Here is an 18,568-nt window from a genome sequence, read left to right as displayed (position 1 = left end):
GTTTATTAAACTTTTTTTAGACAAATGCTTAAAAAATAATACTGCGAGAGACTGTTTTCCAGCTAATGCAACACTGATAAATAATAAATAAGCTTTCTGTGGAAAAATAACAGTGCTTATTCTGATGAGCAATTATTCAGTCTTTGTTTCTTTTCCTAAGAGAACACTGAGTGGTTTAAGAAAATAATGTGCTCTGGTAACTTAACTTCTTGTTTTAATTGAATATGTTATGATTGTTCAAATAAGAAATTCTGGGAATGCCCCTTTTCCCATAAATTAATAATTATATATTTATACTTGGTACTTTTAATAAACAGAATTTCAACAATACCTTACTATAAAATATAGGCCTATTATATTGCCTAAGTTTATTAAACTTCTTTTTCTCTAAATAAAAAAAAATAAATCATACTTTTATGTATTTTTATTTTATTTTATTATTTTTTTCCCGCAAAGACGAAAATCTCCCAATGATTGTGTGGAATTAATTGAGCTTTAGAAAACTGAAAATCCGTCCGCTGGGGTCAAAACTAGTTTTATTGACTTACTGGATGTTTTTTTCTGCTTTAATATCCAAGGGCGGGAGATCATGATCAGGCGCGTGATGCAGCTCACCGCCGCAGATACGCGTGCTATATAAAGCCAAGGCGCACCACAACCAGATTACAACCAGCACAAGCTGTCAGAGAGGAAGAGTGCTGCTGAAATCACTTGTCCAGAAGAGACTTCGGAAACAAACACGACATGGAGGCTGGAGCGAGAGGGATGCACTGGAAACTTTTGATACTTTCTTGTCTTTTGGCGGACGGGATGAGCCAGGACTTTGGACAGACCCAGTTCATTTGCACGTCCGTGCCCAAGGATATGGACATATGCGCCGCTACACTGCAGAACAGCGTGCCTGGGGAGGATCTCAAGAGCACGGTCATGCAACTCAGAGAGACGGTGCTGCAACAAAAGGAAACAATCATGAACCAGAAGGAAACCATCAGGGAACTGACTTCCAAGCTGACAAGGTGCGAAAGTCAGAGCGCGTCTGAGCCCGGACGACGGAAGGAAATGGGCACTAAGAACACAATGGGAGATGTGTCGAGGGGTCCGACGGACACACTGGCTCAACTCTCGCGGACTTTACAGTCACTCAAGCAGAGGCTGGAAAACCTGGAGGTATGTTTGTTGTCCTGGAGCGGTTTCTTCCATGTCGGAAACAGTGGATTTATTTGAGAACGCAGATGGAACTGTGTTGTGATTCTCACAACTTTATTTTATTTTAGAATACATCAGCTCACTATGTTCTAAATAAATTGGTGCCAAACAGTGGCACATAATCCTCTTTTAAAAGACGCATTACTCGACAGAAAACCGCAGATTAAAATAAAATAGATACATAATAAAATAACTATTGCGAATCTTCAATACCATTGATTTGGCCGTTCTTAAACTAAACATTTAGTCGTATTTTAACTTTTTCTTAGTTTTTTTCTTAATGAACATCATAACGCATTTAATTGTTATGCATGTAATAATAATAAATAAATAAAAAAACTTCTGGATTTTGACATGTAAATTTAATTTAGTGATGTTTATATCAATATGAAATAATAGATTCTCACAACTTTATTTTATTTTAGAATACATCAGCTCACTATGTTCTAAATAAATTGGTGCCAAACAGTGGCGCATAATCCTCTTTTAAAAGACGCATTACTCGACAGAAAACCGCAGATTAAAATAAAATAGATACATAATAAAATAACTATTGCGAATCTTCAATACCATTGATTTGGCCGTTCTTAAACTAAACATTTAGTCGTATTTTAACTTTTTCTTAGTTTTTTTCAGTGTAGTTACAAACTGAATACTCAAAGCAGGCAGTCTGCTCTGCATCCAAATGAACATGATGTTTAAGTTTCTACTGGTTTTTGCCCTCTTTTGATGTAGGTTGCTAAGCTGCCTTTCCTGATCAATGATGGGAAATGGCATCACATTTGCATCACATGGACCACTCGAGACGGAGTGTGGGAAGCTTACCAGGATGGTGTAATGAGAGGAAATGGGGACAGTCTGGCCCCATACCATCCAATCAAACCACAAGGGGTATTGATTCTGGGACAAGAGCAGGTATGCATCCTCTGTTTAAGCTTAATTCACTCATCAATATGGCAAAGTATGGCGTGGTAGTTCAGGATGTTACACAACAATGATTTAATGATGAGTGAAGAATGCACAGTGGCTCTGTTCCAAAACATAGTGAGCTGCCCACGTAGCTGTATTTTAAGGCATTGTAGGCTTTCTCTTAGGCATAGGCTGTTCCAAAAGTTAGGAAGTTTAATTGCTGCTTTGTAAAACACCTAGTTTTGGCTAAATTGAAATAACATGCAAGCATTGTACATAATGGACCAATCATGGCGTGTGAGAAGGTGGGATCTACGGTCAAAGCGATGCAATTACGCGTACATATTAGGTGTGTTCGACTTAAAAGCAGTGCGGCTCAGACCGATCAGTGTTTGACATCAAAGTACCTCGAGAGCGTTTCGAAATATATAACCGTCTGTATGGTACTTTGATGTCATACGATGTCATCGGTCTGCACACGCAAACAAGCCAAAACCTAGATATTTTAGGCAATATAGAAATCCTGGTCAGGACGCGTCCTGGTAAAATGGCACGTATGGTCACCCTACATAACTGTCCATGTGGAATTTTCACTTGTGAGGTTGCATTTTAGTTAGGATGCTGCTCTAAGGTGTGGTCACATTAGCGAAATTTCCACGAGGTTTCACATGCAGCCGAAAAAGGTTCAATGTCTATTGTCAATAGTGTAGCGATATATGAAGCACACACAGAAGTCAGTTTCAAACCAAACAGCTTTCAGTTGGTCAACAAATCAAATCTTTTGCCCTGATCTGAAATTCCTGATCAGGTGGATTCCTATTGATTTCACCCACGAAACAATGGCAATATCACCGCACCTTTAGAAGGCAACCAAAGGTTTAGGAACAGAGCCAATTATAAGAAGATCTCATTGAAAACAGTCAATTCTAAAACACTCTATAAAACAACCAATAAACAAGATTTTGGCCCATTTGAAATGCAGAGACCTTCAAAGACGCCTGTAGGGATGAAAAGCACATATGAATCATTTATGGGCAGATTAGCTTCAAAGGTTAACAGGGACCAATCATATGCCTTTGAAGGCATTCAGCGTTTATTTTATCAGCATCTCAAATAAATGTTATCCACCTGCAGGATACTCTCGGCGGAGGGTTTGATGCTACTCAAGCGTTTGTCGGTGACATGGCGAATTTCAACATCTGGGACCGAAAGCTGTCCGTGGGAGAGATTTATAACCTGGCCACATGCAGCAGCAAAGCACAAGTGGGGAACGTCTTCTCTTGGTTGGAAACCAGCATTGAGGTCTACGGAGGGGCTTCGAAATGGACATTTGAGGCCTGTCGCCAACTGAACTAAAGAGCACAGAAATCTCCCAGCCAATGAGAGATATTAGTTTCCAGGTGTCTGTTACCAAATCATGCATCCTTAAAGAACATTGTCAATCAAGAACAAACATAGACATCAAAATCAACTGGACTTTTCTAGATATTTCAATATTTCTTGTCTCTTAACACTTAAAACAATCACGTTTTTGTCATTTGTTTCTGGACCTTGAAGGCAAATGCTGGTGTTGGTCTTAGTTTGAAGGCACCGTGGTTCTGCTCTTCTCTGGTTGTCTGTTGGGCAAGCAACGCCTTACCGGAAAACTACTTAACATGATACGGCTCAGACTTCCATCTTTACAGCCTGGATCATTAGACCACTTCCTTCGAAGAGGAAGCCATGTAGTCTCGCAGTAGATTTCTGAACCACTTAGGTTAATGTTCCCCATCAGGATTATTAGATAGATCTACCCACTGCCTGGGATACTCACTGTGAACTTCGGATGTAGAATGTAAAAGAAGCAAAGCTGAGTGTGTTCTTTTCTTCTTCTTTTTTTTCTCATGCTTTTCTTCTGTCTTATCACCTCCTGCTTAAGCATTTTTGTTTGTTCTTTTTTTGTTGGTGTGTCTGTGTATGTGTGTGTGGGTTTGTAAAAAAAATAATAACTTGATAATTTCCAACATATTTCAAGCCTGGGTGCCTTGGGCTGTTGAAAAGATCAGATCTCGACACCTTTGTCATTATTTGCAGTGTACTTCTATTTATCTCTTTCTTTCCTTGTATAACTACAGAAACGTTATGTTGATTACACCTCGTAACAATTCAAACGGTCTGCAAGAATAGGCTGGTAATTCAAAGTCGTTTTAATTGTGCCGTGTTCGGCAGGTGTTTGTATTTTTCAAGGAATGTTACGTGTACAGAAACGGCATGAACATCTAAATGCTGCAACAGCATAAATGAAAAAACTGCTTTTAATTAGCTCATTTTGGGTTGAGATTTTATACTGTATTGTTATATGCTAAAAGCATGGCAGCACTGAAAGATGAAAAAGGTCTAAATTTTGTAATAAAATTATTATATCAAAAATAGCAAGTGTGACAGTGCCTTTAAATGATTTGCAACGAACAAATGCATGTTTTGTACAGTGATTACAGTCAATGGATATGGGGGAAAAACACACTACTGTTAAAACGTTTGGGTTTAATAAGATAAATTAAATTAACTTTATTCAACAAGGATGCATTAAATTGATCAAAAGTGACAGTAAAACATTTGCTACCAAAATGAGATTTTAAATGAATGCTATTCTGATAACTTTATTTTCATCAAAGTATCCTGAAAAAAAAGTATAATGGTTTTCACAAATATATTAAGCAACAAAACTGTTTTCAACATTGATAATAATAATAATAAATGTTTCTTGAGCAGCAAATCAGCATATTAGAGTGATTTCTGAAGGATCACACACTTGTCCAGTAATCTATAACTCAATGCAAGCACTTCTGGCTACGCAAACTTGATATCATTCATTGCTGCATTCTAAAATGTGTCAGAACACGATTCATAACACAATGCAAGTAGCACTGCTGCTTCTTACAATTTAATTTAAACCAGGCATTGTGTTGCCATTTCTCATAAAGTTTACAACCAACTGGGGAAAAACTAACTTTTAAACGCAGTTGGCACTTAGTTACATTACATTCTGTCGAATGCCCAAACATTTTGTCCCAGACCTAAGAATTTAAGTCACAACCCTACAGCAACTAAATAGTAATGAGAACACTGTTGATCTCTTCATTTAGTGGTTCTGTTCCAGAACATACATATACTAGAAGTACATAATATACACACAATACACAGAAATATTAATGTTTTTGACAGAATCTGATACTTTTATTCACCAAGATTGCATTAAATGGATTGAAATAAATTTCCAGAACATTACTAATGCTGCAAATCACTGTACTGCTGATTTATAATTAATTATTTTTATCGAATTGCAATATTGAACTGTGTGATTTAATGATCTTTCAGCTCAAACCTTTGTAAAAGCACACCTGAAACCCAATCTTCTGTTCAACAAAGAAGGTACATTTTCCTTCCTTGGTTTGCAACATACTGTAACTCCACGTTAAAATTCTATGATTTTTTAAAAATGAAGGTGATTCCACGCATACGTTTACCAAGAAACTGAAAATTTCAAAAGAGGGCAAAGACCCAGAACTGCTCAAGCAGAGATACACAGCAGATTAAAAGAACTCAGGGATGCTGGACTTTAAATGACATGTTTAAAAAGCTGAAACTGGAAAATAAAAGAAGACGATAAATGAGCGAAAGAACAAACACTGGATGGTGAGTGACTGACAAGAGTACTCTGGACAAATGAGTTTGAGGGGTTTAAATCAAGGAAGAGAGCGCATGTGAAAGACAACAAATGAAAGGATGCTTGATGACTTCTGTCAAGCATGAATGAAGTGTAATTGTATGGGGCTGCTTTGGTGCTGCTGAGCTGCGAGATTGATGCAGAGTGCAAGGAACAAGAAAGGTTACCATTCTATTTCACAATGTCATGCCGTCCCCTGTGGTCAGTGCTTGATTGGTTCAAATTTCATCATGCAGTAGTACGAAGATCCGATGCATACCTCTGAGCAATGCTAAACCTATTTGAGGAAGAAACAGGGAGTTTCTGAGAGTACTGAGTACTGTCTTTGATGGACTAGCCTGCACTATTGCCTGATTTAAACCACACTGAGCTCCTGTGGGACGCGCTTAAGTGTAAGGTCAGAGTTGCTACAGAAGGCGTGGGTTGAAATTTACCCTCAAAACCTCACAGCTAGAACATTTCTGAAAGCTGTAATAGCTGCAAATGGAAAATTCAAGGAATAGAACAATTCTATCTATCTATCTATCTATCTATCTATCTCAACGTGCCAGTTTTCATCTAAACATGAACATGTTTAGGTAATTCCAAGCTTTTGAAAGCTAGTGCACATCATGCTGCTCTAAATAACATACAGTCGAGCCATTACTGGACATATTGTGTTTCCTCCACATCATCCTGAAATATACTCCCTTCCCCCAACATACACATCTTCCAGCATCCCTCCTATTCACAAGTGTATTGCACAGATATATGTATCTCCACCTTGAGAGGAGCTCAAACCTGACCATTACTTCCCTTTGGGCTTCCCTCTAAGATCTACTGCTGAAATCTAATCATGGTAAACTGACCAAGCTTCCATACAACAGCTACTGCACATCCAACCCAATCTCATGCGAAAACGTAACTATGATGTAGTGATATTGTATGAATTTGTACAATATGAAACGCATGAAAATTGTAAAAGTGTAAGCCCCCTACGTGTGGGGTGTAAGCAGATTGGCCAAAAGCATAGGAATGAGACTATACAAATTCATACGGATTAGCCACAAATTCGCCAAAATATACAACGATTACAAATTGCCAAACATGTTACAAATTGTGTTGGCACATCTAGCCTGATTAAGTTGGGTTTTTCACAAGGGGTGTGGATTTTGACTAAATATCATTAAAATGAACGTGCACATGTGATGCAAAAGTTGTTTCAAAAGGTAAAGGCTTTGATAGACCAAGCTGATAGTTGGTCGTCAGCCAACATCGAACCAACGTTGAGCATCTCTCAGTTCAGATTTTATGTTATGTTCCACAACGGTGGCACTAGTCGGACCCTGACGCTGGCTTTTTTGCCCGATTGAGCTTATTGAATCGCTCTGGGGTTTCCCAAAAGCATTGTTAACTAACTATGATTGCAAGTTCTGCTGAACTCTGTTGGTTACAATGAAACTTGTAACCATAGTTGCTTTTGGGAAACACACCCCTGACTGGCTGTTTAGCTTAGCAAACCAGTGCACTAGAAGAAAAATAAAAGTGATGAAGTCAAGTAAACAATGAAGTCAAGGGGTCAAACACAGAACGCTCTAATGATCTTCATATTACCTGAGTATTCCAATACGCAAATATTTTCATATTGACGTTTGTCTGGAATGAAGAAAGTGAAGACCAACTGGTCAACATGAGTTACTGTATATTCAAAATGGTAAGCAAGTTCTGCTTTGTTTATGGTTTGTATATCCACAGTCCTAGTTTTTCATTTACCTTTTTGAATGATGAATATAGACTACTGCCACCTGCTGGTATGGAGAGTTACTTCCACTCACTCAGGCACAGGATGTATGTTCTAGTTGGCCATTGACTGTAGTCTTTGTGTGTTCAAGCGCAACTTTTTAGCCCAGATGCATGCATCTCAACTAGCGCCACTGCTAGTTCTTTGATGTTGATTTGGTGTCTTATGGGCTTAAGATGTCTTCTTTTGGCCAAATTCTAAGGCAGCATCAAATGTATCCCATAAAGCATTGCGACAAAATCAGTAAAAATATTCACCCAAGATGGCAGATGAAGTGAAAAAAAATGTAATATTATCCAAATTTCTGTTTTACCCAATTTCTCTGTGTGCATTTTAAAGTACCACAACTGTATGAAGAACTACACTACCCAAAACGTTATTTTGAGTTGCTGCCTGATAGAGTGTTCCAAATTGGTAATTCATGAAGTTCCATGTTGCATAGGATGTTCTCTTTGAAGATGCTGCCTGCTAGGTTATGGAACAAAGCTTGCATTTTCTCCAAACCTTTACATCTTGCAATTGATTTCTCCTCTGCGGGTCGATTGCAATGAATCTGCAGTGGATGCAACAAGCTGGAGGCAACATGTGCAACTGAAGTGACTGAAATCCTAGAATAGCTCATTTTTGAGCAGAACCTCAAGTTTCACCAGCATATAAAGCATGCAGCTATGCAGCAACAAACTCACGCCCCCAAATACATCCATGCCAGCCTGCCAGATCAACAGCTGCTTGTTTAGGCATCCATGGAAAACCTTTATCCAACTTCCTGCCAGCTAATTCTGGCATGAAAGTCTGGGTACCATCTTGCATATTAAAGAGACCCTTCTTAGAAAAGCATGCACGCAGGTGCCCATTTTTTCCAGTTGACCCAGGGGCCTGTGCAGGCTGTGCAAAGGCTGGTTGAACTATGATGGGATGCAAATTTCTTTCTTCTTTTGCTACCAGCACCTGATTATAATTCCTAATCGCTGGCGTATCCCCTGGCTGCACTCTCAATGGTGACCCATGAAAAATGCATGATCAGTATAAGTAAACAAAATCTTAAAGTAGGTCAGTAGAATGGGATAAATAGGAAACTGCCATGGCTTTATTGACATTGAGCCTGATCCATATAGATGTATCCCCACAGATGACCTTTCTGGGTCAAGAGTTACAATAATGAAGGGGACGGATGGTATTTCAGTCAATGAAAGAAATCTTCAAACATGTGGGAGGACAATACATCTATATTTATTAGGAGAGTGAGGGTATATCAATGCGTCACAATGAATCATCTGTTCCTTGATGAACCTTTTCATCCACAGCTTTATCAGTGCCCCGATTGCCCATGAGAACAGCTTGAAGGAAGCAGTGAATTTCCCAGAGGAGCTGCAGAAAGATTATTCGAAATCGTTTCTACTCCCCACAAATCATTACAGATGATTTAGTCATATAATCTGAGCCCATTTCCGATTTGAGAGTTTATTGACTGTGGAAACTGGATGGAAGCCGGTTTACACGGATTCAGGCAAATTCTTTCATTTAGACTAAGATGTTTTAGAAGTATTGTATGAAGATTATTCTTACCGATGTTAGTGTTGGTCTTTCAGTGGTTCATGAGATAAAAGAGATTTCTGATCGACTGAATCTCATCACATTTTCATGTGTTGTTGTAGTGTGTTATTCAATATTACATAGCTATAATATACAATAATCTTCAACTTCATTAAATATGTAATTTCAAATATATTTAAATACATGTCAAACACGTTTCACTAGAAATTACATTAAAGTATATTTTAGTTTAAATGCTTGTTAGTAAATTTGTCAGTACCCTTTAACCATATTTCAATTATTATAATTATGAAATTACATATAAATTCATACTTAAGTCCTACTTAAGTGGGTAAAAAATACAAAAAACCCCAAAAGCTAAGTTCAGCTATAATATAAATGTAATCTATATTTTCATTTAATTGACATGCAATTATGTGTCTGAAAACATTACATTCAGTTCACACTTAAATATATATTTTTAAAGTACATTATTTCTGAAATAAGCACTCTTTTTTTAAGCGTATGATAAAGTGTACTTCTTTTTCACATGGGTGTATTTGGGAAACATAATATGCTAGCTATGAAAATAACCTTATCACTTTAACCTTTGGAGTCAACTGTGTTTTTTTTTTTTTTTAGAAAAATGACTATTTAATACAAACTGAATCGACTAGTGGGTTTTAAGTTTGAGTTTACAGTATTTTCTAAAGGTCTACAAGGTCAAAATGGCCATAGATGAAGAAACACTCACATACTGTGTGCTTAATCAGTTTTGTTCTGTCAGTAAGGAATCCAGTCAGTGTTGGCACACAAAAAAAAGCTATCAATCAATACAATCCATAATCCCATTTCCGCTCCTCTCATCTCGCCTTCACTTCTGCGCTCATTCTCAACACTCCATGCAAACTTCATGAATAATTGATTTCACTCCAACAGGGGAAATTTGTTTCTGATGCAGGGCATCATGCCAGCTCTTGACAATCCACTCCATGTTCTGGGCAGAAGACAAAAGACCTTCAGGAAACCTTCAAACAAGGACACTTTAAGGACCTTCTCTTCAGTTTAACTAGGCAGAGTAGATATTCAATAGATAAATCACATTACCTTTGCATATACTGCTGACACTCATTTGGTTGTACATTTGGTCTCCAGAGGTGAACTCTAATGCTGATGTTTTGAAGAACTGTTCCAGCGCAGCATTCTAACTTGAAATGGGACCCCATAACTGACAAATCTGGACATGACTGGAACTCAATCGAGTTAGCTAACAACATGCCACTTTAAAGCATATTCATACAACTGTAAAGTTCATTAAAATAGACATGCACACATATTGAATAAAATAAAAGAATAGTGATATTCCAACAGAAATACAAAGTTATGTCATGAAACTCTAGATGGAGCAGGCCGATAGGTCCTAACTCAATCTAATATAATCTCATCATTATTCACCTGGCGCAGATGATTGGTTTTTGTTGCATCAACATCCAATGAGCTTGCTTCTCAACATTCAAATACTTGGCTAGTGCTTGCCGTAGCAGTTTGCAGCGTGCTTCAGAAACCCTCCATCTTCCCCAGCTCCACCTGTATAGATCAGCTATGGGGAAATTTCACATATGTTAAATGTGTGGGGTAATTTCACATTTGTTATAAGTGAAGCAGCAGTATTTCTTGCATGTTTACAGCAGCATGTCTGTGGATGTATTGAAAGTAGCAAGTCTCGATAGTGTAGCGGATCTATTCCACCAAGACCAAACACATTAACATTGCCATGCATATTACCATACTAATCTTTCCGAGAGTTGTCATGACAGAAATATATAGTTCAGTCATGAAACTCTAGATGGCGCATTCTGACGGGGTGTTAACGTAACTGATGGTGTTCAGAGAGTTAAACGACTTGGAACAAGCTGATTGGTTCATGCTGCATATGCAGCCAATGAGCTTACTGCCTTGCATTTATATGGCTGGCTAGCATTCACTTGAGATTCCTGCAGCGCGCTTTCAGAGTTCTCTGAAACCCTCCACCTTCCCCAGCTCCACCTGTATAGATCTGCTACGGGGTTATTTTATATGCTATTTGTGCAGCAGCAGTATGTCTTAAATACTCATGGCACCGTATCGCCATATGCATTGGCAGTAGCAAGTTCCTGTACTTGCTTGCAGCAGCAGCAATCTACAACTACAGCAATAACCAACAGTAGCAGCAATTCAGCAGCAGCGTAGCAGATCTGTTCCACCAAGACCAAATACATTAACACTGTCATATCCATCACCATGCTAAAATGTTCCGAGAGTTGTCATGATTGAACTATTTTAAAAGCAATAATAAAAGACCTTGCTGTCCTCCACACATAACAAACATAAAAATCCATTCATACTGTGTAGCCTAAAGGCACATCTAGGTATATGTAAAGCAGCATCAACTCAGTAACTATTTTTATTTTGTTTTTGAAAGCATATTGTATTCTCATTTGAGAGCTTCATGTGATCAAGGTTTAGATTAGCCAGAGTTATTCTCAGTTGTCTCTCCTGATATTTGCCAGTAATATGATTTGCACACTGTAAGCTGTTCTCTTCAGAAGTACTGCAGGTGTTGGACAGATTGTTATAGACAAGAAGAAGCTGTTCTCCTGCTTTGTAAGCTTCAATGCAACTGGAGATAGAAAAGTTACAGTATATGAGATGCTGAAGCATCCTGGGAACATCAGAGACTTTAGTTCATGATGGACTTTACCTGCAGGGCTGGTCTGGCTGGAGGTGTCTAAAATAATCAGCATAATTCTGCTGGAGACAATCAAAAATGAATTTACTTGTTTTGTACATAATGTGCCATCATCATTTAGAGATTCACACAAGCAAGGTTAAAAAAAGAACAAAATGGAAAATGCACTACTTATTTTGCCATTTTTTTCAATAATGATTACTTTACTTCAACCCCCTTAACCATTGAAATAACATTACTTTAATGCATGCTTTAATAGAAAAAAAGCTTTATTCTTCCCATTTGCTCTCAAAAATATTAGGTGACTAGTGACAGTAAAACACCAACAACTTTTCCCTCTTTTTACACAAATTTTGATTACAGAGCAGATTATGGACTGATAAACACTTATTTTCACACCGTTCCTTCCACAGATACTATGTTATGACCTCTAAACACTTTTACCATAGTGTATGATTTGTAAACCAATACATTTTACATTTGCATCACATAATCAGCTCCATATGTATGGCTTTTCTGATATAGTAAACTTGCTCGGTAGCTCACCCGGTACAGCACTGCTCTGTGATGTGGAGCACTCATACGAGTCCAGTGAAACACAAGTCATGAAGAGCACATAAACTTTTAAAAATAAGCTAAAATGACATGGTTGCTTCAGCAAGTGTATTTTTGTTAACAGTGTTGGTTATGGTCAGGTTTAGTGTAGCTGGTTCATTGTGTTCAAATGTGATAGAGCATTAACCTTTTTGCGACACTCAACGGACATTTCCGAACTGCCACGATACATACAACATACAACCAATACACTTTTGCCAGATTTACATTAATCTGTTTTGGATAAAACTGAAAGCGCCACTCAGTGGACATTTCACTTTGAAAGTGTCACAAATTCTGCAAGAAACAACATGATATCATTTTGCAGAAATGTCGCCACAGGCATATTTTTCCAATGGGCCTGGGTTGCTTTTGTGTATAGTTTATTGAATTATTTGTATGATTTCTTATATGCTTCTAACATGTATACAAATAATGAAGAAGAAATGTGGGATTATTTTCACGCTTAAGCCATCACACAACAGATCCCAGTCCCCATTTTCTTTCTTTTTGCTTCTGTAATGATGATTCATTTTGCTGCTTTGCTTAGTTAAACACTGTGTGCGTTGTGTTGTTGTCATCATTTTTATGGCTATATGTATTTATCAACCGACACCAAATGCCTGATGATGCAAATATATTAAGGCAAGTCACGAGGCATCAGCTGGCACCACAGGGAAGATCCTACACAGGTCTTACACAATTTTCCCATGATTTGGGCGTCATGCCAACAGCACTACTCCATATTAAGGTCAGGCAAGAGCACAGGCAGCCATTTCTCAACAGTTAGTCATGCCCAGGAGAGAAACTTGCACGCAGATTTCCTGAGATTACCGGTGAGGCACGATAGGTCAATCGATCTTGTCAGTTCTCTTTATATCACTGTGCGTAAGCTTGTTCAATCATAATATAAACTACATAACTTTAACACAGCATTCCCTTTAATAATAACAGCTCATTCATATGATAAGTCTTGTTTCGCAGTTTGTCTTACATTAATGTTCTTACATAAGCAGATCAAAGTAGAGCAGAGCTTCTGAGACTTAAAACTAGCCTTCGAGAACACACAGTCAGCATGGATGTGTCCTCCAGGACCGACAAAGGCAAAATAGCTCACTATGGGCAAACCAAGAAAGGCGTTATCCTGCTTAAAGTGCATGGGATTCACTCACATTTCCATGACCGAAATCCCCCCTCAGCCTCTTGGAGGGGTCGAGGACATTATAGGCAAAAACAAAGCACACCCAAATGTAAAACCAAGCAATTGTGATAAACACAATATTTGGTGAATGTGGAACGTTTGTAGATTTATCACACTTAGGAAAGCATTGCAACTCCTTGCCAGATGATAAATGACTGCAGGAAAGCTAAATCCGGACAGATTAATCTATACAGACCCATAGAAAACTCAGTAACTCTCAGAAGAGCTTAATTTGTTCAAGGTTTTGTCATCACTCATTAAAAGCTCACATTGATTGATGCACTCTATAATTTTTTTACTCATTAAAAAGAAGTACTTATATAATAATAGGACTAATAAATCTTTTTAAAATGTTGTACAGTCTCGTGAGGTGAAAACTCCAGGCATATGAGAGGACTAGAAAAAAGCAATTTGTATTATACAGCTTTTTACAAATAATTACATATATTCTGAGATCACATGTCCTGCCGTGTCTTGCATTTCGACTGAGTAACGAAGAAGAAGAAGAAACAGCTGCAACAACAGGAAGTTGCAAAATAATAAGCATAAAACTACATCTAAACAAACAAACCAAATATGTATGTAAAGTACTTGATCATTTGAACTGTGTTATTTGCTATAGTCATAGTTATAGCCACCGTGCTGCAAATATTTAATAGAGTCATCGAGAAGGTTTGTGCCAGAACAAACCAACAGGAATGTGTGAAAATCTGTTGGGATTGAATCCAAGAATGTTCATTTTATTAGGAAATAAACAAAACAAAAGATAAACAAACACGGCTTCAGTTAATGACAGCATTTTTTCATTATGAAAACAGTGCTAAAACTGTGTTTCCAGTTCCACAGCTTTTTACATATTTTAAGTAATTACTGTTTTAGAGGAGTGTGCAGAATATGTTTTGCTCAATCTGATGATCCATCATATTCATTTGGGTGTGCGGTGAAGCCATTATCTGTGTTTTTTAGAATGACATAATTAATTTTCATTTAAGAAGTTGCTTAAAACTAAACAAAAAGCCTTTATTCAAATTGTTAATAGTGCCATTAAACCACATTTGCCATACTCAATTCATATATTTTGTAAAGTTAAAGAATAGTAGGTTGCTTTTGTAATGATATTTTACTGAATATGCATGAAGCATACTGTCACAAATCCTGTCCATGGACTTCAGTTCGATCGCCACCAGAGGTCACCCTTCCATTAAATTGACTCTCACACTACACAAACTGCTGCATGTCATCCCGGACTACATATCCCATCATCCATTGCACTGATTGCACACAGCTGTAACCAATCACACACTCACTATATTACCCCCACTCAGATCCTTTTCAAACGGCCGAGTATTGTTTGCGTATATCGCTCTCCTAGTGGTAGCACATTACGGAGCCAGTTTTCTGTCCTAGTTTCTAGTCCTTAGTTCCTAGTCATAGTCTTGTCTTGCCTGTTTATCTTGGATTAACCCTTTGCCTTTCTGTTTCGGACTGTGTTTGCACCTCGCCTGGACTATTGCTCGTGTTATTGGATTTCTCCTCTTGTCAAGCCCTCTGGATCACGTTTGCTGTCGACTGACTCGCACCCGTTTTGGATTACTCTTTTGTCTTGCTCTCACTATACCTGTTTGCCATTGTCAGAACCTTGCCTGTTTTATGACTACGCCTTTAAATGAAAGGTTTGCAGATGGATCCGCACGTCTCGCATCTCGTTCGCCCCGTAACACATACTCTAGTGTTTAAAATTCTCACTGAATAGTTATGGACACATCAGATTATGGAAGTAAAATGGGTTGCAAATTTATTTTAACATATAATAGAATAAGTCTGTGATTAGTACTATAACATTAGTACAGTATTAGAACAGTATGATTCTATGAACCGTAACTGAGTGTTTCTTCACCCATGGCCACTTTTGGAACTGTAAACTCCCTTAATCACAATTTCCACACTTGCAGTAATTGAATTTGTCTACCAACAAGTCGTCTTACTAACAGTGTTTTGTGCATGTCTGGACAGTCAACATGTTAAACTCTCTCAGAAAAGTTGTTTCATCTCCTTTAAAGCAGTGCCGCAACAGCAATAAAAGCGGTGCTTGTGTAACAAGTTTAACACCTTCGACAATACATTTCAAGTCAATTACTGTCAGGTTTCAATAGATCGCCATTTTATGAGGATTATGAGAGATTTGTAGAACTAAAGGTTATTTAGCTCAGTTTTTGATTATGTTTTTGGATTCAGTCTGAACTATTTTATTTTTTTTTGTAAATGATGGTCTATGCACAATTTTTAAACAGCATGCCAAGTTAGAAATAGTTAAACGTAATATTCTTTTACATTCAGCTGTTGGCCAAATATATTGAGTAGTCGATTATAAAATATGTAGTTTTATATATCCCTAAAATATCACTCTCTAACTAGTTTTGGAAAGATAGTCTAACATGATTCATTTTCAAATCATTACTCATGCTGTTTAAGATTAGATATTCAGTTATGGGCATGCAAGCACTTGCAAATCTACAAGTATTCATTATCCTTTAGTCAGAGTAGAATTGTTTATACGTACAATGTAATGTCATGCATGGCAAATGAAATCTCCAGGAACAAGCAATGTGTTTCTGGAGTCTGTGTCAATATGCAAAAGGAATATTCTTGCATTTGTCATATTTAATGCTAATCCGTCTGCTAACGTCTAACAGTTTGTACTATAATCCACAGACGACGGGCAAATGCCAAGAGGCTTACAGGCTCTTGCTGTATGATTTTTAATATGCATAAAAAAAAAAACAAGTGATCATTCACTGCTTTGAGCCGCATGCTAGATTTATGTTTCTCAGACCTTTGACGTAATCTCCATCATCTACATGAGCCACACAGAAACGTTAACAGCGTCATTGATAAAACGGCATTTCCTGGAATGCCTTAAACCAGGCTTTATGTCTGTGTGGCTGTTTGTGAATTTCAGAAGAGGAAGACTGCCCAACAGGAGTTTATTCCATCCATCTTTGATCATTGATACGGACAGAACTAACGAAATGCAATGGCATGTCTGACCTATGGATTGAGTGGGAACAGCACTGTAACAAATGTCTCCATCAATACGGGTCTGATGAGGGAAAGGTCTCATTTGATTACAGGGGGGCGGTCGATATCAAAGCAAGTGGAAGTGGTTTTGTCTTGTAGAAAGGCACAGGATGTAAAGTACATCAGGGAACCTCTCAAAGACAGTGCCGAGGAAGACATGATTTCCCACAACACTCCAGTACCTCACAGAAACACTGATGAGTGGTGCGTCTGCAGTGCTTAATCACTGCAGCAGGATAATTGCAGCAGCAGGAGAGCATTGAGCTTTCACACTGGCAGTGTTTCAGTTGCGTGACAGAACTACGGCTCTGTACAGAAGAGATTTCATTGAGCATTTATTTTTACAGTGGTCATAAAATAGTTATCAAAAGAGAGCTTTTGAGAACCAGTATACTCTTGATCGTCATGCCATGAGGATGGACGTCACTGCTCATCAGGATTCAGTCAGATTTACTGAATATAATGTGGTTTTTGTGTCTGTCACTGATTTTTAAGCCAAGATACTACAGGTAAATAGGGTAAATATTGTATCTAATAGATATCACTATACTTTCTCCAGTTGATTAATCACAGTACATTTAGACAATTGTTTTTATGTTTCAAGTTTTCTGAAATGCTGTGTTTAAATATGGAAATTAGGCATTGTCTAATTAAATATGCACAAATACGCATACATTTCCAGAAATCTAAGCATTGGATGAAGCCAGGTTCAATTTTCTTGCTTCATTTCGTTGCCATTAGATTTAAAGTTTTTAATGAGGTAATTTCGGATATTGCATGTTATTACTCCATAAATCAGATACTGTCAACAACAAGAGAAAAAATCACCATGTTTTTTTGGGGAAAACCCTATGAACAAAACTCTCTTTAAAAACCACAGGTAAATAGGGTAAATATTGTATCTAATAGATATCACTATACTTTCTCCAGTTGATTAATCACAGTACATTTAGACAATTGTTTTTATGTTTCAAGTTTTCTGAAATGCTGTGTTTAAATATGGAAATTAGGCATTGTCTAATTAAATATGCACAAATACGCATACATTTCCAGAAATCTAAGCATTGGATGAAGCCAGGTTCAATTTTCTTGCTTCATTTCGTTGCCATTAGATTTACAGTTTTTAATGAGGTAATTTCGGATATTGCATGTTATTACTCCATAAATCAGATACTGTCAACAACAAGAGAAAAAATCACCATGTTTTTTTTGGGGAAAACCCTATGAACAAAACTCTCTTTAAAAACCTTCAGAATATAGACAGGGATAAAACTGTAAAGTTTAAAGTATGTTAGTGATACTCAAGTGAAGATTTCTGGCTTAGTATATGAGAAAAAAAACTATAATTAGACCTATAACATGTAATTGAAATGTACAAAACCGTAAAAATAGACAAAAAGTAATAAAATATACAGATAAATGTGTATATTAAAATATGCAAAACTTAAATTAGCAAAATAACCCAAAATCTCAAACTAACCATGATTTTGCCTGTAGTGTCTTGCCTTAACTTAGTCTTTTACCAAATGATGGCAATGAACGTAATTCATATTTATTTTATAAGAATTAAATATGTTTATAGAGCATGAATTCATTGTAAAAACAAATCCAGCTACGCTTCTGCTACACTGCACTGCTCTGCTCATGCACACAGTGTGAATGATGTAAGGATATAAGTATAGGCTCAAAAATAAATGCATGCTGCTTACATATTGCAGGTGTGGGATGTGTGAAAGAGGCTTGACAGCAATTTAATCACTTGATGTTGACAAGTCACATCACTGTTGATTTCTAGTAGGCATTTCCACTTATCTGTGGCATCCTACTGGACCA

General features: G+C 37.4%; 1 protein-coding gene across 1 annotated transcript; it reads left to right on the top strand.

Moving 5' to 3' along the window:
* The first annotated feature begins 580 nt into the window (after nucleotides 1–580).
* LOC107748873 (neuronal pentraxin-1-like) lies at nucleotides 581–4,097 on the top strand. The gene is made up of 3 exons (XM_016563864.1): nucleotides 581–1,167; nucleotides 1,942–2,121; nucleotides 3,250–4,097. The coding sequence occupies exons 1-3, from the start codon at nucleotides 745–747 to the stop codon at nucleotides 3,469–3,471; spliced, it is 825 nt and encodes a 274-aa protein (XP_016419350.1). The 5' UTR covers nucleotides 581–744; the 3' UTR covers nucleotides 3,472–4,097.
* Nucleotides 4,098–18,568: the final 14,471 nt, after the last annotated feature.

The sequence above is a fragment of the Sinocyclocheilus rhinocerous genome, unplaced genomic scaffold, assembly GCF_001515625.1.
Source record: "Sinocyclocheilus rhinocerous isolate Xijiao unplaced genomic scaffold, SAMN03320098_v1.1 scaffold350, whole genome shotgun sequence".
Taxonomy (NCBI): domain Eukaryota; kingdom Metazoa; phylum Chordata; class Actinopteri; order Cypriniformes; family Cyprinidae; genus Sinocyclocheilus; species Sinocyclocheilus rhinocerous.
The sequence above is the reverse complement of the archived record's forward strand: the minus strand, read 5'-3'. Positions and strand labels throughout refer to the sequence as shown.